Source organism: Podarcis liolepis (assembly GCF_965112155.1).
Source record: "Podarcis liolepis genome assembly, chromosome: 1".
Lineage (NCBI taxonomy): Eukaryota > Metazoa > Chordata > Lepidosauria > Squamata > Lacertidae > Podarcis > Podarcis liolepis.
This window is the reverse complement of record NC_139554.1, coordinates 106923464-106945073: the sequence shown is the minus strand read 5'-3', so window position 1 is coordinate 106945073 and position 21610 is coordinate 106923464. Positions and strand designations below refer to the sequence as shown.

General features: G+C 43.5%; 1 protein-coding gene across 8 annotated transcripts in view; it reads right to left on the bottom strand.

Moving 5' to 3' along the window:
- Window positions 1–8401: 8401 nt before the first annotated feature.
- Window positions 8402–21610, bottom strand: part of TANK (TRAF family member associated NFKB activator) — a 37641-nt gene continuing 24432 nt past the window's right edge. For 5 of the 8 annotated variants that reach the window (XM_083494766.1, XM_083494764.1, XM_083494767.1 and 2 more), the window contains 5 exons: window positions 20994–21173; window positions 19861–19934; window positions 18676–18794; window positions 16140–16708; window positions 8402–11110 (listed from right to left, as the gene is read on the bottom strand). In XM_083494766.1, the coding sequence (XP_083350892.1) occupies window positions 10937–11110; window positions 16140–16708; window positions 18676–18794; window positions 19861–19934; window positions 20994–21173 (1116 nt within the window). In that variant the 3' untranslated portion in view covers window positions 8402–10936. The remainder of the gene's footprint in view (window positions 11111–16139; window positions 16709–18675; window positions 18795–19860; window positions 19935–20993; window positions 21174–21610) is intronic. The other 3 variants (XM_083494770.1, XM_083494769.1, XM_083494771.1) reach the window with 1 other exon arrangement.

The following is a 21610-nucleotide window of genomic DNA, read 5'->3' as shown; positions in this document are numbered from 1 at the left end:
AAACAGAACAGAGCTTCGCGCTTAGGAAAGCGAAGCGAGATAAATACTTGCTTTTGTTTTTGGGGAGATCATGGGGGATCCTTGGCCGGCAAATGGAGGGTATCTCTTTATATCACACGTTCCTGTTGTCTTGCAGCTGGAATTCTTCCCAGGATCCTGAAAGGTGTAGAGTCCTGTTTAGAAGCAAGACACTTTAATAAAATGCGATTTTCCCCTCTAAGGAAGATCCAGACACTGCGAAGCATTTTCACGACGTCTTGGATTGAGTGGGAAAGATTTCAGCACGTGTTTAAGGCTGCAGACCTATGGACGATTATTCGGTACCGGATCCCTCTGAACTCAGTAGGGCTTATTTCTTAGTGAACATATATAGGATCGGTCATGCACTTTCCTATGCAAACCAGTGGGATTATAACAGTGTCTGCTTTCTTCCGCTGGCAAAGTCAGGCTCAATGGAGCTAAGTAACAGTTTCCAGACAGCAGGCCGCTGGAGTGGTGCTTTTCTTATCGCAAGAAAAGCACCTTAAAGACCAAGATATGTATAGTGGCCTAAGCTTTCGTGGGCCACAGACTACATGTGTGCCTATGATTGTTGTCTTATAAGCGTTTAGCGCTGGTTGGATCGTGTCCTCCAGTGTCTCCCCCCACCTTTTTTTTAGCCAAAGCATTTTGGAATGCCCTTGATATTTGTGGCCTCCAATAGATTTCTGTGTTTTTCAAAATCTTGCAATCAACTTCTTGAAAAAAAGCAATTTATTTATGGTTGTCAGAAGCGGCCTTCTAATGTTCGGTTGTTATTTTGGCTCTTGGTCTCATCTGTCCCTCTCAGTTTCAGGTCACTGTGAAAGTGCTGTTGCTTTTTAAAGACTTAGAGTAGCAGCCAACGTCAGTCATACTCCAAGCAGACCCATTGAAATCAATGCACTGGGGTTACTCAAGTTTACTAACTTCAGTTGGTCTACTAACATTGGATTACAGCCTTAACTCCTAACCCTCCTTCCGTCTTGCACCCGGGACTTGTAGCAAAACCGGATAGGACCCACAGAGACGATTGAGAAGATCCAAACTTGTCTAGAGTGGCAAAAGAAGTCGTCGGTAGAAACACACACACACGTTCCTTTCTCTTCGCCAATAAATGGCACATCTGACAACTGAGAAAACGCTACTTAAAAACAAAACAAAAACTACTTAGGATTTCTTTTCCTAAATGGCTTTTTCTTCGAAAGAGAGGCGGATTTAAATCGGTTTCCAATACGTGAGGACAAGCCAGTTAAACAGCAACTGATTTTCCAAAGGCAATACCCGGAGGCATCTCAAGCCACCAAGCAAACAAAACGTGTCCTTAATTTTATTGCACGGTGGGGTGAAAAGGCTGCTTCCTTTCTCCTTCAGTAGAGTAATGCCCATGAGGGGAGAGAGAAAAGGTGACAACCAAGCATTTATATATATGCATACACATACACGCACATACAGATCAAGTCACCTTGGAGAGCTCATATGGGAAGAAGCAGCGCCACCGCCTCCTCAGCCATATGGCCAGGGATCTTCCCCGGGGAGCAAGCGTCAAGTCACCTTTCAGTCCGTATGTGCAAATAATTGCGGGGATCGATCGACTAGGAGGAGGCCCGGATTCATTCGCCGCTCTCTCCGCCTCTCCTGGTCAAGGAGAGACAGCGACGCAGCTGCGCTGCCTCGTGCTCAGATTCAGTACTAGGGAAAGCAAAGGTTGAGATATCTCCACATCACATTACTAGGGCAAAGAGAAGGGGACTGGACGCAGAGCATATAAACATATGTACAATCTTTCTCCCCCGCTCTCCTCTTTTTCTTCCCGTAACCTTCCAGTCGCAAAGCTACAGACTCCGGAAAGTCCTCACCATCTACAGAACTCTCGTGAGTCTCTCCTAAACATTATTGCGCCTAAAGAGGCCGAGGATAACCATGGAAAATCCGACAGGGAAGATCAGCTTTGGAAAGAACAGTAAAGGCGATGGAGTTAGTAGCAGGAGAGGGGATTTGCAGCGAGGAATGGATGAGATTTATTAGCGAAGGGAGAAAATAAAGGATCCTGCAAACCCTACGTAGTATGACGCTGGTTTGGAGGTGGGTTTTTTTGCGAGGTTGGGGAGAGGAACGTGGCTCATTTTGTGGCATTCCTGGTGATCTGGTCCACACGCACCCTTTAACCTCTCAGGGCGTGGGCTGGGGGGGAATCCTCCCTTCTCTGCCTTGTTAATGCGTGGATATATAATCATTTAGCTCAAACTGTTTCTTATCCAGCATCAATATGTTGTTCCCTTCACATGAAACTCACACGCGCAGTTTGTGTAAATCTGTAATAAATAATATTTTAATGTTAAAGGGAAGTGTATAGTAATCAAAATCTTTAGGGGCAGGATGGAATGGAAACTGAGAAGGCTTTGACAGTAAACAATCCAGCGCTCATTCCTCTGCCTCATACGACTAATAAGAGACTCCGGGTGCTTCACGGCACTACATTTTTTAGGAAGTGGTTTGACAACAAAAGCAGCAGCGACGAAATCCCGGAGGAGAAGCAGGTAGGGTAGCGAGGCCAGGTGGTCAAAGCTGGAACAGGTAAGGTGTAGCTGCTGACTTGGTGGAGCCCAAAGTAGGATCTGCAGACAAGCGTGGCATTTATTGTTCTCTTCCTGGTCATCTGCTGTGTGTGGAATCCTGATAAGGCAGCCCAATATATTTTGCTGCCTGAGAACAAATAGCAAATTGTGCCCTGCCACCTTCAAGTCAAGTTACATGGTAACCACGTCTGGTCAAGTTATTTAGATACCTGAGGCAGAAAACCTTATAAGTTCCTCTACCCCACCCACATGTGACACACACTTTCTCCTGTTGACTTCCAGAAACCTTGCACCAGGTCTGCAGGACGTCTGATTCGCTTCTGGAAAGCTACTAGTTACTTGCAGGTTGGCATCCTACATGGCTTACTCTTCTGGTGCATTGAAAGCAACCATTGACCACACTTCATTATGGCTGTGATATAACCGATGAAGCAAACCATGCATATTGCATTGTAAAAGAGAATGGAACATGTGCAAAATGTTGCAGTGTGAAATGTTCCTGTTCAGAACTCTGGTCTTTCAGGCATACTCTTCTCTATCATACACCTTTCCATTCCTGCTCTCTCCCAACTTTTTATCCCCATCCCAACAGTCAGCGTTCCTTGGCCACTGAATATACTGATGTCATAATCAGGACACCTTTTTTGTGTGTGGTGGGGACACACTTGGGCTTCATCACCAAATATTTTTCTTCTTGTGCAAAGCTTGGGGATGCCAGTCTGCTGATACCTCCCCCTTTGGCATGGTGCCTTTTGGGCAACTTAAACAACAACACTCACCTTTGTGTATGAGAAATAAGAGGGAATTGTGGTTTCCTAAGTGTCACTAAGGGCTGCACCTTCCAGCTACTTACACTAGATTTGGGGCTTTTAAATTTTACACTGGAAACCAGTTTGTAATTTCTGAAGGGAGGCTAAAGAAACATTGCATCCTCTTACGTTGAAGGCATGATCTCAGTTGCAAACTTTGAGGATGGACAATGGCTAGTCAGTGGTAAGAGAAAGGCACTTATTATTATTAGGTAGGGAATAGAGGTTCCTAGGTCAAAAGAAATGGAGAAATAACAACAAGCATGCTTTATTTTTTAATTATTATAATATTTATTTATATCCTGCCTTTCCCCCAGAAACGGGAGTCAATACTAACAAAAGTCAAATGACTAGAAGCTCTCAATGATGGGTTGCAAGTCCAAGTATTTCCACTCTTTGGTTAAAAGTGGGTCACTAAGTGGTTTAATAAGTAGTCTGAGCAGCAACATCTACAAGGGATTAGTAACCCATTGGGACAAGGCTGTTGTTTCTTTGGAGACTCCTTTAGAAATACCCTATTTTTTTTACTCATTCTACTTCAATAAAGTGATGTAGCCCAATTCTGCTGAAACCTAACTTTGGAGCAAAAATGAACTTTTACAGTGCAACCTTATATATCTTTACTCCGAAGTACGTCCTAATAAGTTCAATGGGCATTATTCCCAAGTATCCATAGAATTTAACTTTTAAGAAGGATAAAAGGGTCACACACACACATATAGCTTGAACTTCTAAGCTGTTGGCTTTTTAAATTGCCCTAGGCTGAAATGCGTATCAAATAGTGCTGCTAATTATATTTGTATTGTATTTTAAACTGAGATATTTATTTAACCCACTTTGAAGGCATGTCCGCTGTCTGAAAAGCAGGATAGAAGGACTGTCCACCAGCAGGAAAGCAGGAGAGAAATTATTATTAATAACAATAACAATAATAGCCCTAAACATGCTTGTTTGAACTTCCAAATAGGACTTCCAAATAAACACCCATAGGTTTAGACATGCAGAGCAATGCATGCAGGTCGACTCAGACACCAGTCCCCAAGGTAAGTCTGCACAGGATCTCAGCACAAGTCCCAAACAAGGCCAAAGGCCATATAAAGAAGCAGGCTATCTTTAGAAGGCCCCCGCAATTCCTGTGCAGAGTTGATGGACAGCACTCAAAGTTTCGAAACCACAGGTTCTACAATGGCCTGTGTGCATAGCAGCCAACTCCTAGGAACCGAGATCCCTTCGCGCCCCCCCCAAAAAAACATTTGGGCCTCCACAAAGTTGATGAGCATTGTCATTCAAATAATGTGCGCGCGCCACGTCTTATGATCTATTATGCGGGCTGGGTCCAAGTTCTACAATGAAAGCCCGTCGGATCAAGGCCGATCTAGTGAAGGGATCGCCTCCCCCCCGCCCAATGTCAAGGAGCCTTCCTTCCTTCCTTCTCCCCGCAGCAAAGAAAAGAAAGAACAGGGGAAACCCGGAGTGCCAGCCGGTGGCACGCCGGCCTAATTGGCCCGCGCAAGATCACAGCCACGGCCGCTCTCGCTCGGCGCCCCCCTCCCGCCCGTGTAATTAGGGGGTGGGATTATTAAAGGCAGCGGGAGTTTCTCCCCCCCCCCACCGCATGGCTTTATGGAGGGGAGTCAGGATTGCGCCCTCGATTCGTGGAAACGAGCGCGCGCGCCTGTGCGCTGGGGTGTGCAAAGCGGGAGAAGGTTTGCTGGGGGGGGGTGTGGAGGATGAAGGCAGCGTTTGCGACGAGCTTTTCCCTCTGTGGCGCCGGGGAAGAAGAAGGGGAAGGCGGGATCACGGCGAGCCGAGGGAGGGAAAGGCAGGCAGGCAGGCAGGCAAGCAGGAAGGAGGCCGTCCTGATTAGCATGCAGCAGCGCTCGCAAGCCCGGCTCCATTGTTTTAACACCTCCCCTCTCCTCCGCGCCAATCTGTCACCGTTCAGCAGGCGAACGCGGCTGCCTCGAACGCGGCTGCCTCAAATGAGACGGATAATTAGCTGCCCCGCACGAATGGCGCACTCTTCTCACCCCTGATTGCTATCACCTTCTTGCTCCTGGCAGTTTTGACACCTCGTAATCAGCCTGCTGCTTTTTCCTCTTTTCTTTCCCTATTTCTGATTCCGTCCCCCCACCCCACCCCCGTTTTCCTTCAGGTTCCCCCCTCCCCTTTTCTTCTTTTTTAAAATAAAAATAAAAATAAAAAAGTAAAATAAATGCAACGCCAGTTGCCACTTGGATTGAGCCTCCTCTGCTGAGTTAACCTTGCATGAATCGTAAGGAAAGAGGAGGGGAAGAGGATGTCGGAGGGCGACAAAAGCGCTTCTCCTCCGGGGCGCGCGCGTATTTTGAGGTGCCGCGGGCAGTTGTGTCGCTCGGCTGCTTGTGCCTGGTAGCCTCGGCGGCTTGGGTAGCGGAGCAGGTTTTTGTGGTGTCGTGGTGGTGGTGATTGTGGCGACCCCCACCCTACGCCCCCTGCTCAGCTTCTCTCTCCATGTTCTGGGGGTCGAAAGAGAAAGGCTTGGGCCTGTGCGCGCCGAAGGAGAGACCTTTCCGCAGCGCGCCCCCTGTAGTCGACAGAGCGGCGCTACAAGCGGGGAGAGAAAGGCGCGCGCCCGCGCCTCCGCGCGCCCCTGCACCAAACCCCTGGCAAATGTCAAATGGCTGATTTAATCTAATCTAAAATTTATTGGCGGGCTCCGAAGGCGAAGGGGGAAAAAGAAGCCCAAGCTGAGTGTGGCAATAAACAGACTGCAGAGGGAACCTCCAGAAAAGGACAGAGCTGAGACCTCAAATTAATGTACTAAATTTCCCTTCGAAGATCGCACCCCCTCGATGAACTAGTGGAATCTGTCACAAGTGTGTTTCCCTCGCTCCTCTAACGAGCGGTGACAGTCTAATTACTGGAGCTACAAGCAGCTGGCGAGGTAACCAGAGAGAGGGAGAGAAAAGGTGTGTGTGTGAGAGAGCGAGCTCACACATGCAATAAATACATATATGCTAAAGGAAAAACCTGTGCACGGAGCAGCCACGGTTGTGGGAACCTCACCTCAGCACCAGTCTTTCCTCTCCCACTCATGGGATGCCTAAGTCAGCTCTGGGAGGCTCAAATCCACTGGTACCTGAAGTGTGCTTTGTGGGTCCAACTATGGTTAAAAAGATGCACCTGTCTTTTGTAAGGTGTGGGGAGCAAAGAGAAGGAAGACCAGCACCTTTGAGAAGGTGGAAGAAAGCAGGGACAAAATGCCTTTTTTGGCTCTGCCGCCCCCACTCTGCTTTCGTCCACTACTTGAAGAAATAATTTGTATCCCTGTTGGGTTCAATCCTCTTTTTAGGAATATTAGTGTTTCCTACTGCCTGCGCTTCCCCTGGTGAGCATAATAAAGCAGATGTCCCCGCTGGCAGCAGTAGCAGAAATAGTCATTCGCCCTCAAAAAGTTGCGTTAGACTGGAGGGTGTTCAGGGTGCAAATTTACTTGCCTACCAACACCTAATTGGAGCAATGTATCAAGTTTCCCCAGGCATTTGGGTAATGCCAATGATTGAATCCCCCCCATCTACTTATGTTCTTAATTATGCTTACATATTTTTATTACTGTACTTTACTTTCCGCTATAAATTTCTAAGCGACTTTTTATCGTGAGAAGCGATTCATAAATTTAAATATGCAGCATTCTACAAAGATGTGAAATTTGCATTGTATGGAATTTTGTATAAGCTAAACTCCTTAAGATGAAGTACGTAGCTGCTGTACCCTCATAGCATCTGATTTTAAGATGCCTAAGCTTACTTATTCTTTGCTTGCTTGTTAGATCCACTACTAAGTTGAGTGGCTGAAAGGGAGACAGCAGAGCATACTGTGAGGCCCAGATTCAACTAATGCAGTGTGCTGGTGGAAGTCTGCAAAAGGGTTCCTGCTAGAAGTGCAATGGGTCTTCCCCCCCTCCAAATCTGCTGCAGTGGGGAGAACCCTCCAGAACACATGTGTGTGTGGGGGGGAGGAACCATTCTTTGCAGCATGGAGAAATATGATGACAGAAAGATCAGAAGAGCACAATGCTGACTTCCTCTCAAATATAAATTAAGTCAACTGCTTTGCAGTCCTTCCTTGATCTTTTATACACTGGACTGCTGGTGTATCTTAAGAGTTGGAAGATGAAAAAGGAATGTGAAAGCTTCTAGAAACTGATATGCAACCAAGTGTTTCACCCCTAACAGAAAAGCTCCAGTACAGAGCTTCAGCTAGTCAGCCTTGCAGGACACTATCTAAGCCAGCCTTTCTCAACCTGTGGGTCCCCAGATGTTGTTGAACTACAACTCCCATTACCCCTAGCTAGCAAGGCCAGAGCTCAGGGATGATGGGAGTTGTAGTCCAACCACATCTGGGGACCCACAGGTTGAGAACCGCTGGTAGGGAACCTGTGACCCTCCCTCCAATTGTTAAAATACAGTTTCCACCAGCTAAGGGAACTAGGCAAGCAGATGTAATAGGAGTCCCAACAGGAAGGCCACAGATTCCCCCTCCCTACACTTAAGATGTAAGGGGGCCAAGCAAGCAAGCTCATTCCAGCCCATTTTCATTTTTTTCTACCTAACTCTCAGTGTTTGTAGTACCTTACTGGCCTGTTTCTATTTGTTTTCTTGTTTTGGAAGGGGAATCCCCCCCTTTAATACTGTGGTTTTAAAAAACATTTTTTTTTTGTATTTCTGGGGATTCTGCTGCCCCACTTGTTTAAGCCAGCAGTGTTCCTTCATGTAGAGAGAGTAATATGTGCCAGCTCACAGGAAATATGTGTAGAGAGAAACCTAGGCAATGCAAAATACATGACTTAAAAAAAAAATCCCAGTTAGCCCTTTATTATACTGCCATCACATCTTACTACTTTTAACTTCAAGATGAAGGCCCTTTTTCAAGAAATGCGGTTTGTTCTCTTTCCAGAGTACACCCTGAAGAGAACAATTCATAAGCAAGCCTAAAGAAAAGTCTCAGAACGTGTTATGTCATACATGGATTTTTAAAAGGCTTGGCCTGGTAGTTTTATCGGAGTAAGACCAAACACACATTCTGGGTCACACCAGAGCCAAAACCCTGCACAACGCAGTTTATTTTAGCACAAAGGCAGTTAACAGTTTTTCAGAAACAGATGAGAGGCCGTAACCAAAGTTGTACAAAAATGTCTATATATCCAAATGCGTTTAAATTATGCAAGACATCCGGGTTCTCTCCATCCTTTCGATTTGCAAAATTGGGACTTTTATGTAAATACTAGACATTTGGGAAAAGTGAAGAAGTTTAGATATTAACAGCATATACAGACAGTTTTTAAACTCCTAACTATATAAAATTATTACATCTGGGCAAAAAAGAATAACAAACCAGTCCAAGATTATCACGTTGCAAACATAATCAGCTTGTTGAAAAATATTATACTGGTGGGGGGGGGGGCTTGAAGTGTCTCAGGTAAAGCCTGATGGCTATAAAACGCTCAGAATTAACAACTTATTTCACCTCTAAAATGGGAATGTTTTGTTTTTCAAAAAAACTCACCACAAACCTCCCCATGCAATACCCCAATAAAGCTAAATGTTTGTGTACTCATTATATATTATTAAAGCCTTTTACAATGTTCATCTCAGCCCCATTTAGCTGGTGAGACATGTTTTTTGACGCAAACAGATTGTCTTCATCCAGGGCCATCTATTGTTCTGACATTAACTATTGCCAGATCATTGACAAACCTAGTCCAACATTGCCTCTTCTGTCTGGCAGAAGATGTTCTCTGCTCTATTGCTGGCTTACGGCTCCTCCCTGCAACTCCTGGGCCCTTCATCTACTGACAACCCTCGAGGCCTCAGGTCCTCCCCACTGCCCACCAACACCAAGACTGGCAGCCATTTCTGCCTGCTCAATTGGCAGGAATTAAGGCATGCTTCCAGCTTCCTAAAGCTGGGAGAAGGGGATGAGGAAGGAGGAAAGGTAATGGTGAGGAAAGTGCAAAAGAGCTGCCTGGGAAATTGTGAAGGATGGACCTAGGATCCCTATCTTCCCTCAAGATGCTTGGGAAGGTAAGCATAGGAACACAGGAAGCTGCCTTATATCAAGCCACACTCAGTACTGTTTGTACTGGCTAGTAGTTATTTGCCACGTTTTTCAGCCCTATCAGGAAATGCCAGGGATTGACAGTGGGGTCTTCTGCATGCCAATAATATGCTCTACTATCGCACTACCACTTTTCTCCACAAAATTAACATTTATTGCAAGCAAATGCTATTATCCTCTACTGATACTTATCAACTATATCGGATAGGGGGACGGGGAAATCCACACAGAAACAGTTTCCCTGTGTGAAACTGCCTTCTCCACACCCAAAATTAAAGAGCTTGCTTACACATCATCGCAAAGTCAGTGACCTGGCTTATGCAGTTTACAAATCACAGGGTGAATTCGTTTCAGTTTAGGCACCATCTTCTTCCCTTTGCAACAGGGAATTTTTGTTTTTTTGAGATTGGGAGAGAAGACACACAAACACTGATTGTGCGAGTCCAATATTTATGCGGTAAACACGACACCATAGGTCAGTTTGAATATTCTATGCTAGCCTTAAACAATGGAATTTATGTTTCAGGAACAGGAATCCTCATTCCCAGAGGCAGGTTTGTTACTATAGCAGTGATATAATTTAAGTGAGATCACCTATGTGAGACCACTCACCAATCCTGAAAATGGACAAAGTGAAACAGCAAAGCCCTGCTCTAACTTTTTATTCTGTTCCAAACAGCCTCCTAGGAAATTGCTTGATGGCCACTAGTCACGGTTAATGTCTTTACTAAAGGCACTGATCCATTTATGTGTTACACTGGCACACTTAGGACCAGTAGCCAAGAAGGATGGGCCACTGGGCCACTAACACTAAATGCAAATGAGCCAGCCCATATGGCAAATGCATTTCTACGTGATAGGATCAGCACAGAGTAGGAACACAATTAAGGGTGCAATTCTAAACCAGGTGGAAAGTGAAGCTCCACTCTGACTAATTCATCTTCCCAAAGCCCCCCCTCCCCCTTACAAACCTGGTGCACAGGGTGGGAGAGCTGAATTGCTCTGAAAGCACTGCATCACATCTGTTTCTAGCTGGAGTTCAGTACTGTATCATTCACAATGGCAAAAGTAAATATTTGTTTTGATGATCAAAAAGATCCCAGTGAATAAAAGTGAAAGCAAAGGCACAATGGTGTTATAGTTACCAAGTCAAGTCCTTCTTCCCCCCCTCGACCAGATAGTCGCAATCTTCAGTTCTTCCCAACCCCTGTTCTCAGGAAGATATGCCTTTGTTGGTGGCATTGCAGTTATTTTCCTTTTACGCATTTGAAATTGGCTTAAATCGTATTAACATAGCTCCGGGTCGGTTCTGGTATAGATGTTGCGCAAAGCTCTGGAATTATGATGAGCAGTTGGGCTGGAATCAAAGTACAGCAACACCTGGTTTCAACAACAGCAGCAACAACAACAAAAATCTGTACTCCGGTGACACTAGGACTTCAAGTTGAAGTGTGAATTCAGATGCCTCAGAAAGTCCTCTGATGTACTAGATGGCGGAAAAACTTTCTGACAGAATTCACATATTCCAGTCTGATCAAGTTCTGAGTCTGCAGAAGGAAGTGCCAATACATCATTGTCTTGAGTGTGATATGGCTCCCAGAGCGGCTGTAAGAAGCAGAGGGTAGAAAAAGAAGAGTTATGAACGCAAATATTTCACCAGCTAGGGATGTTGCTGCTAGGTAGATCTAAATATGCGGCCTCAAATGAATACTCCTAGAATGAAATCTTGCCAATATTTTCATCAGCTAAAACATATATTCTTGATAATTCTGGATTGATAAATGTATATACTATACTTTCCTATTTCAATGCATGTTTATATCAGGGCACTGATATTCAAATTACATGAGAATTACGACTGAAGTGGTACCCCCATTTTAAAAATAAACACCAAGAAAATATATCTTACCAATCACTTCGATCATGTAACTTATGAGGGCATACAAGCAACTTGGATTTGGAGCTGGAACAAGCAACTTGGGCTCAGAAGGCTTTTAAAAATAAAATGTATATAATTTATGTATCTAATGTGTGAAAGTGTGCCTATGTACATGTGAGTGTGAGCATAGCAAGCCTCTATGTCATTCATATGTACCAGTATCTCAAAAATTCTGAAGCAAAGTGGTTTATTTTTTAAAAAAAGGGGGGGGGGAACACTCACAATTTCTCTGAGTAATTTTTTTGTCTAAACAATATTTAATACTGGCCACAACGCCTTAGCAGATTTCTGTTGTGGCCTTTTTCCTTTTTACTCCGGTCAGTCATCAATCCACGAAGAACACAGGCTAATTAGGTGTAATTACATCAAGTTCTAACAAACAGTCTACTTTTCTGTTGGTGTAAATTGCTTCGGAAACCTGTCTAGGCACTGACGCGTGTTTTAAATATCACTGCGGAAGTGTGCTTTTAATTACTTATTTGCAACTCCACCTTGATTTAAACTGGCAGTTTTAATAACTGTAATAGGAGTCATGACTAGATGGCCACAATATGCATGCTGTATTTGAAATATTTGATCAAATTCACACCAGCTGGAGGGCCTTAGCTTGCAAGTATTTTACTCATTGAGTTTTGAGCTTGATTCAGGCAGGCTCTACTTCAGGGTTCTTGGCTAACACACATTTATTCAGGATTTTTATTACTTTATTGTAGATGGCATTCAGCTGCTACTGTAATTTTTATTTTGGATCTCTGCTGGTAACCCCACCCAATAAAAGTATGGCTACGAATATTTGCAAGAATGTTATTGTTAGAAGTGTGAACCAATTAATTATCTGCCTTTTAACTGACTGAAGTTGTGGTAACATGAGAACTGATTGGATTAATCAATGCTGGTGCTTATTTTTAAGATACTGAAGAAAGCATGCACTTAAAAACATGGCTTTCAGTTTGTGAGCGCTTGCAGTCCTAAAGATGAATTATAGCTCAAAATAAATTTAACTATGCAACCTTCCCCCTGCCAAATAACACTCATGCAAATGTTGAAGTGTTGTGTTGAACTGGAGCTACATGCTCACATTTACATGGATGAAAATGCTCTTAATGTTTGTGTGTCTCAAAATCAGGAGCCCTGCTTGCTAGACTAGCTCCCCAGACGACACAGAATGAAGGGATGAATCAAAATCCTAATCCTTCAATTCAGTCTCTACTCCTGTTTTCAGTATTACAGTTTTCAATCCAGGTGTTTAAGAAACTGCTATATACTAAGGAAGCAGGCTCAAGTTTTTATATTTAGTGTCTGCAAGGAAGAGCTAAATTTATTACATCAGCTGAGAGCCACAGCTCTAATGACATACGGTTGCCAATTACACTGCATTTAAGTTTCCTCTCCTCGTTGTTATTTGTTAACGCATGTACTAAATGCATGACAGAAAGCTCTTGTCTACAGGAGGGGTGGGAGAGAATATCAGGCAAGTAAGATGGCACTATCAGGATGTCAGCAATGGTGAATAGTATAGAACAAGGACTTATGTGCTTTCAATGTGTCTTCAACCTGGCCATTTTTTACCATGCAAACAGGATGGTGGGCTGACTCAAGCTGTCTTTGTGTGAAAGTGAAGCCATGTTCTCCACCAGGAATTGCTGTCACTGTCTTACAAAGTACATTTCAAATCAGACCCTGCAAAGGTTTTCAGGCCAGCTCTACAGTTCGTATGGGCAAGCATGAGGCTATCATCGCAGCTCTCTCAGTAACAGGGACAGAGCCCTTTTAACATGCCTTGTGAATTGGGACCCTTATTTTCAGCAAGTATTTTGTGACTCCATTTTTCACATTTTCCCTACTGCCGCTAAAAAGAAAGGGGGGGGGCTAGGCACACATTTTCAAATGATGGAAACTTTATGCAACCTATTGTTAACTGGACTCAAAGTGATGAGATTTTGCATCTGTTAAAAAAAAATCACCCTTAAACTAAAAAGGTTCGAAAACATTGAGGAAGCAACAAGAAAGGTAACAACATGTTTAGCAAATCTATGCAGCTGTCAATTTAGAAGATTTTAAAGGAACGGTGGCTTTTATTTGCCTAGGTGATTAGAGAAAATGCACAACTTTAATCAAAGACCTTCCTGTATACAACAAACAAATATTGGAAGTATTTTCTGTCACCAGTTGTCTCTCCAAATGTAGACACATAAAATATCAAGGCTTCCTGGCTACTACTAAATTACAGCACAGGCCACTTATATTTTAAAATGTAAGCTTTTCCTTATTTTTCAAGTATATGAATTTTTATAGTCTCATGCCCTGCACATTCTGACAGTTCAACACCAATTCTTATGCACTTTTAAAGCTGCATGCTTCTCTATCAACTTGCAATCACATACCAGCTGTTTCACATGCTTTAATATACAATGCAGAGTGCCATCTACTGAGAAATGAATAGTTAAAAAAACAAGCAGGAGACATGATGGAGAAAAAGAGGAAGAAGAACGAACAGATGATTTACAAACCACAGGAATCTCAGTGGTAACAGAAGAAATAGTTTCATTTGCTTTGATTCAGCCCAACTCAGAATTTGGTGCGGTAAAGACAAAAGCAAAAACTATCCAGGCATCAAATAATTCTAATGCAAAATCTAGACCCCTAATATAGGATGAAAAAGGAAACTAGTATGAATATATAATAAATAGTGCATTACCAAACTGCAGGTCATCATTATTATTTTAGGATGTAATAGATTGAAGGCACACTCAGGAATTTGGGCATATGTGTCTAAATTAAGAGTGCTACAATGAACTTGGGAAAAAAGTAAGAGGTGTAGCTCATTAAATCTTCAATAATTTGTAGCGAGGATCCATTACTCATAAAAGTGGTGACTGTAATTCATGACTACATTAACACTACGCAGTGTGATCAATATGCCTCTTAAAACCTGCGCACGCTTGCACTTTAATTCATCTGCTTTCAACAGGGTTAGTCGATTTAGATGACAGTAACGCCACAGTAAGTATGTTAAACAGATCACAGCAGAGTTTTTAAGAGGTATTTGCAAAAAATGACGGGCATGCTTATCAGTTTTAATATGGATCATTTCAGATCAAACTATATCCTCTCATTCTGTGACTGCCGAAAATGGCAGATCATCATCAAATAAGTTCACATGGGTTTAAACCAGATGTAGCACATGGGTTTAAACCTGCCAAGTTCCAAGAGGTTAACTCCCTATAAGTGTGTATAGGATTTCAGCCTAAAATAAACCAAAGGAGGTCCAATCTGCCACTAGGAACAGATCTTGAGAGGCCACCTCCCTTTTTCTTAAACATTGGAGAGGCAGCGCCATGAGAGAGGAGAGAAAGAAAATAAGAAAATTGGGGGTAGGGGGAGAAGCAGCCTGCAGTGAGGGGTGGAAAGAAAGGAGCAGACAAAAGGATGGGAGAATGGCACGTAGCCAAATAACTTTTTTTGGTGAGTTTTGAGGAAGCCAAACTGGAGTCACTTCCGAATTGAAGCCATACATGTTGCCTGCTCACAAAACTGCCTAATGTGGAAGGATTACATGCACACAAAAATTCAGCAGGAAGCTAAAATAAATGAACATTGGTTTTGTACATATGAAGCAGGAACAGTTATCAACTTAGAACTGACCCTGGAACACGGAAAAGTGCATGCACGTGTCTTTCATCAGCTTCTCGCTCCATATTAAAAAAGCGGTTGTGCGATATGTGCAGGGGCTTTTGAAAAATAATAATCCTCTGTGCACATAATCCAGAGCAGACTCCCAAAGCATGGATGAGAAGAAGCAGTGTGCAATGGTTAGAGCGACAGGTTATGGCCTGAGAAGACATTGAGTTCAAGCCCCCATTCAGCCTTGACTCTCGGTCACTTTCTCAGCCTAAGCTACCACAATGGGTTAGGAACATAGGAATCAGGCTCCTACTAGATCAGACTATTTGTCCAAATAGCCCTGTACTGTCCACTCAGACTGGCAGCAGCAGTTTGCCAGGCAGAGATGTGTCTTTCCCATCACTTTCTTTTAATGGGAGGTGCCAGGGACTAAATCTGCAAACTCCTGCATGCACTGAGCTATGAGATGATAAAGGGGGGGGGGGAGAAAAACATATAGACACAAATAGAGAAAAGGCAGAATAAAAATGTAATAAAAAACAAACAAACAAAAAGAGCTTCCCTGTTTTCTACAATTCCAGAGATGACTATGCACACGCACCTACAATGTGCACACAGAAATGCCTGGAAGAAAACCTGCACTGACTGGAAGAGAGGTGTGTACAACAGACTGCCTGTGTGGGCATTTGGCCTGGGGTCTACATACAAGAAATGAGCTTAAATATACTCTTCAGTCATTCAAATATCCCTAGCTAGAAGGCCCCAAAAAATTAACTTGCAGCCTAGTTTCAAAGCATGCTGCATCAGCAGATGGAAGGCTTAGAATAGGGAATACCGGCTGCTGGTCTAAACACAATATCACAAATTATGACATTACAGTGGTGGCACAAGGATATCAGGCCGTTGTGCTAATGCAAACGTTTTGAATCAGAGCAGTGGGCAGATGGGAAAAGAAATGTTGCACCGGGTATGCATTAGGTTGAGCAAGTTCAGCTACCTGCTCAGTTTTACAGCTTTACAGAATCATCACATCATACGTAAACACAAAAGGAAATAGAAAACAGCAGATACCTGCTGAGGGACTCCAACAGGGCTCTTGTTATCTTCTAAAGACGGAAGTTTTATTTCAGGGATATCTTCATCTGGAAAGACAGTGGCTCCAAAGTTGTATGCATAAGGCACTTGAAAACACAGAGGCTTGTCCACAGGACTCTGTACGAGTGCGTTTGTGTGGGCGGCTGATGATTTGGCTGGCAGGTTATGTGCGGCTGAAGTGCTTGAGTCAGCGCCATGGCCCTCAAACATGTTGTGCTTCACCTCGCTGTAGCTCATGTCCTGGTCTCCAAGGTCCCTATGAAACGGCTGATCTTGAAGCATGTTCTCAGTCATCACAAGACAGGGGATTCCTGGAGCATCTGGGGTGCTCTCCAAGAAAGCAGCATCGTTGTCTATGGGCGGGAACTTGACATTAAACTGAGAAAGGGACTCCACAGAGTTTTCTTCCTCATCCTGCCCCATCCCGCTTGGAGTGGTGGATGGGAAGTGTGGGGCACCTCTGTTTAGATCCTTTTTAACCCAAGGATTACAGAGGTCATCTGCTTGTTCATCAGTGCACTGGATAGGCGTGGAGAATGGAATTTCTGTAAAGACAGGTGAAAAGGAAATGATTAAACAGTACCTAAGTCTCTGGTTTAAAGCACGTAACTTCAACTGACTGACAAATTTAATTTCTCCAAAGACCAGCAAGGTCAATTTATCAGTTTGACACACCACAGACTGATACTGTGACTCCTCCATGCCAACCCATTGACTCCCCTATACAAGAATAAAATTTGCCAGAACTCTTGTTTGGGGCCAAAATTTCAAGCCCCGCAATTGCCCTTGTGCCTTGCCATCCCCAACGCTCTCCACTAACAAGATTTATATACCGCTTCAACAACAAAACTTCTAAGCAGTTTCCCTAAAATGTTAAGATTTAAATATTAGATATACTATATTTCATTTCCATAAACTATTAGATAATATTAGATGTTTAAAAACAAGTTAGGCTAAAACTTTTCAAAATAAAATCCATTCGCCAGACTTGTTTTTCAGGGGGGGGGGTCCTCTCTCACTACTTAAGATAGAATATAATGATGATATTTATATTCCATGCTATACAGAAAGCATTTTCTAGACACTATGAATAACTCTACCTATTATTGCGATTTCATTTTGGCAAGAATTGGGTTGCGTCACAGATAATTTGTCTCTAGCTGAGGAATGACAGGTGACTGGATTGGTGTGTGTGTGTGTTTCTTAAGAAACTGTGGCTTATGCAACCATTTCAATACACGCCTAGTGTCTAGCCATGCACATCCATTTGCCACAGGGTGCCTTCAGTCCACTTTTGGGAAGCTACAAAAAAAGCAACTTAAATGCAGGTTAACTGTGGCGCACCGAAAAGGCAAACCCGAACTGAACTGATCCCTCGAGTGAGCGGTACATGGCTATCACCAGCTCAACACATGCTGGCCTCCTCCTATGGATGCTGCGCACTGAAGTTAGCTGTAAATGCCAGTACTAGAAATTAGGTGCAGTTACTGTTAGATGGCAAAAGTGTGGTATACAAGGTTTTGAGCAGCAACAAAACGAGTGGATTAGATCAAAGATGCTCCCCAGAAGCCTCTAACCAGTCGTTGTTGGGAGTGCTGGTGTTGGTCTCTTATGAGAAGGGTTGAAAAATGTTTATAAAATAAAGACATTAAACAGAATTAGGCTGCAATCCAATACCCAGTTACCTGGGAGCAAGCCTCACTGAACTCAGCGGGGATTCATTCTAAGCAGACATGCCTAGCACTGCACGCCTCCATCTCCAAAACAAAATGCATTAATTCAAAGTGCACGCAATGAGCTCAGAGCATTGCTGCACAAGCCCTGCCGAAATCAGTTTACATTACAGACAGGTGCTCCGCTCTCCTGCTTCAACAGAAATTGAGCATCTAAGGTTGTGCGGCAAACCGCAGCGAGGCATACACAAAGCAGATATTAAAATGCACTCCGATAGGTATCTGCACAATCGCCTTTCCACACAACAGGCCAAAAACCTGCCGTATAAATTCCGATCTATATTTTTGCTCCTAGCCAGATAACTAAAGGCAGCGTCACTGATCATGTTGTTATCGAACGGAGGTGATCTCTGTACGACAGATAGGTGTGTGGGAGAGAGAAAACAGGGGCAGCCTTCACTGGCGAAGGGAAGAAAGAGCGTTCACTGTGTTGCAAGCAGATAGGTCAAGAAAAACAAGGCAACCGGCAGCTTCTCAAGACATGCACTTGCAGCAAAATGAACAGTCACATCACACTGCACAAGTGACGTGTGTGTGTGCGCTCTCTCTCTCTTTTTCTATCACACACACACACACATTTCTTTTTATATTTCGGTCACCAGGGTTATTGCAATGTAGGACCATTTCATCAATTATAGAGCGCCACACAGAAGTCAGGGCAAGTCCCGGGTAGCGCTGGAAAGCGCATGCATCATATATATCACATTCCAAAAACGAAGCATGTTTTCCCCCCCAACTGAAACAGCTGAATCACAGTAAGAGCTGCAGTAAAGCGATACCAGTTACAGGTTCTCTCCGTAGTTTAAATTTACTCAGCTGGTCCGTCTGTGCTTTAGCTAGTGCGCGTATGTGATGAAATTCTTCCTTCATGCCCCAGAAAACAGCCTCAAGTTCGTCCCTTCCAAAAACAAAATAAATAAAAATACATTATTTCAGATATAAAGCACCACGTTCTGTTCCACTCTTTTGTCTTTATCAAGCCTAACCCTGGGAAATTTTGGCACCCGGTATACCTGAAAGCCAGACTCAGGGAATGGAAAGAGACGTGATGTACGAGATCTGCGACCTGATATTGCAGCGTTGTTGTTTTTTATAGAAAAACAATAATCTGTAAAGCAGCCGGCGTGTGTGTTGTCGTCTCCCATTTTGACTGCATTTAACCATTTCCCCCTGCACAGTCTCCTCGATCTAAATGGCTGCTATGACCCCCTCTGGGGAAAACAAACATATAGGCATGGCATAGGTACTGCACTCATCTTTTTCTTTCTCTCTCTTTTTCCAATAGGCCTTAAATACCAGGAACTGGGAGCCAGTTTATACTAGGGAAACGGTGCAGATAGATGTGTGCTAAAATCGCAAGCACCGTTGCTCTGATTAAAACAACAACAACAACACCACAGAGTGCTCCAAGAACGGCTGTGTGCACGTTTCACAAAGCAGTCTCTGCCATGGATGGAGACAGGCAAACCCTGAGCAGGGCTGCTGTGGTACATAGCACAAGAGGCCCTAGTAGGGCAGGTAGTGGCAGACTTTGCCCATTCCCCCTCCATAGTGATAGAAGCTCTGCATTGGGGAGCTCCAGCTCAGCTCCCGAGTCCCTCCTTGTTTCAGGGCTAGAATGCCCAGGTGAAAACAGGTTCATGAACACTAAAGGGGGCAAGCAAGGGCACAGGGAGCCAGCCACTTGATCTTCCATCCGGACTTCACATTCAGGGGACAGAGAAAGGGATGAGGGCCGTGCTGAGGCACAGGGTGCAGCCACTCCTTTGACCAAACCTGCCGATGCTCAAAAGTGGCTCTAGATACCTTTTTTCAATATTTAGCAGTGGCAAGGGAGAATAGGAGCGCTCCTGACTTTTTAAAAATCAGAGAACAAGGGTAAACATGAGATGACTACTAAAAAGAAAACAGGTTCCTTAAATAAATAAATAAAAAATAAGGGGGGGGGGATAAGTGTGATGTACCTTTCACAGGCAGCTGTACCGAAGGCCCCCAGAGATAATTCCTGCCTAGATGAAGCATGTTTTCCATTCCTTGCCTTTTAAAAAAGATTGTAAGTATAAACAAAGGAAGAAGCTTGCATTTATAACAGCCTAACAAAATGAATCAACACATTAAACAGGCGCGTACAGTAGCAGCTTAACAATGGCACTAGCCTTCCCCTCCCCTTTTAATATAAAAAAGTAAAATGCAATCGTTCTAAATAATGGCTTGGAAAATGTCTTAGATGGAAATTGAACATGTCCACACCTTCATTTACATGAAGGCACCAGAAGATTCCCAAAGTATTTGGGTGGATGTTGAGATGAGTGGGAGATGCTATATACACTGATACAGAGCTTACACAGAGGACATAGTTAATCTGCAGCTCCAACAGTTAATTCTCTGAGCTTCATTTCCTTTTCATTAGAAGATTTTGTCATTATTCACCCCCCCCCCTTTTTATGGAATATTTTTGCTTCAATGTTTTCTGGTATTTGATCCAATCCTCTTCAAACAAATGATAAAACTGGGACAGAGAGCCACATTCTACGCATCAAATCATAGCCATATATATATATATATATATATATATAGCCAGAAAACTATGAGCAGAGACTCTACTACATACCTTCAATAAGCTGGGCCAGGGCTGAGACCGTGTGTTTTATCATGCATGAAGAGAAGTTATTATATTTGACTACCACCTTGTGGGTTAGCACAGTATTACATGGGCGTTTTATTCAAAAGCCTGAAACTGAAGTCGTTACGATAATCCGTCTTTTATATGGCTTTCAGAAACTTTGAAAGGTTGTCTGGCAAAATGAAGCTAACGTATTTGTCTCTGAAGCACAAACACAAAAGGCAAGGCTGAATGTGCACTGGCTTTCGAAAACCATACTCCGCAACAGGTAGAAAAGCATTTGAAAAACGACTGCTTCCAAATTATATGCAAAAAGGAGGGAATACAGCATGTGCATAATACACATGCGCCAAAGAGCCCAAATACATGGCCTAATCCTCATTCTACAAGGATCATCTGCATGAACAATTTCCATATGCATACAGTGTTATTTATAGGCAGAGATTTGGGTCTCCCTCCCCTTGATAATCTTACCTCTTTCTCGTTTCTTGGTCCTGGCATGGAATTTTGTGCCTCACTTATTTCTTTCAGCTGTTTCTTCAGAAGCCGTATTTCATCTTCTTTGATGGCGATAATAGATTCAAATTTCTTTTCTTTCAAATTGCTTTCCTCTTCGGTTTCTTTTAACTTTACACTCTCACTGTCCAATTGTTCCTGAAACAGAAAGAAGCACATACAGCACAGTTGGCTAATTTCTCAGTCTTTGAGGAACGCCGTGGCAGAATAGACTACTGCAGGCGAAATTAAGTCTTGGCAATCTGTGAAAAAGGCAAATTCCACGTCAGGGATCATTAGGGAAAGGATCGAAAACAAAAGCTGCCAAAATCGCTAACACCTTTGTGCAGATGTAGGGCCCCACCCAGTACAGTACTTGGAATCTGGCATTCAGTTCTGGCTGGTGCACTTCCAAAAGGATATTGCAGATCTGGGAAAGGTTCAGAAAGGGGCAAGCAAAATGATCAGGAGGCTAAAGCAGCTCCCCTATGAGGAAAGGTTACAATATTTGGGAATTCAAAGTATGGGGGTCAGGGGGGAGAAAGGCAAGTGAGGTGTATAAATTTATTTATTTAGTTTGACTTACATGCTGCTTG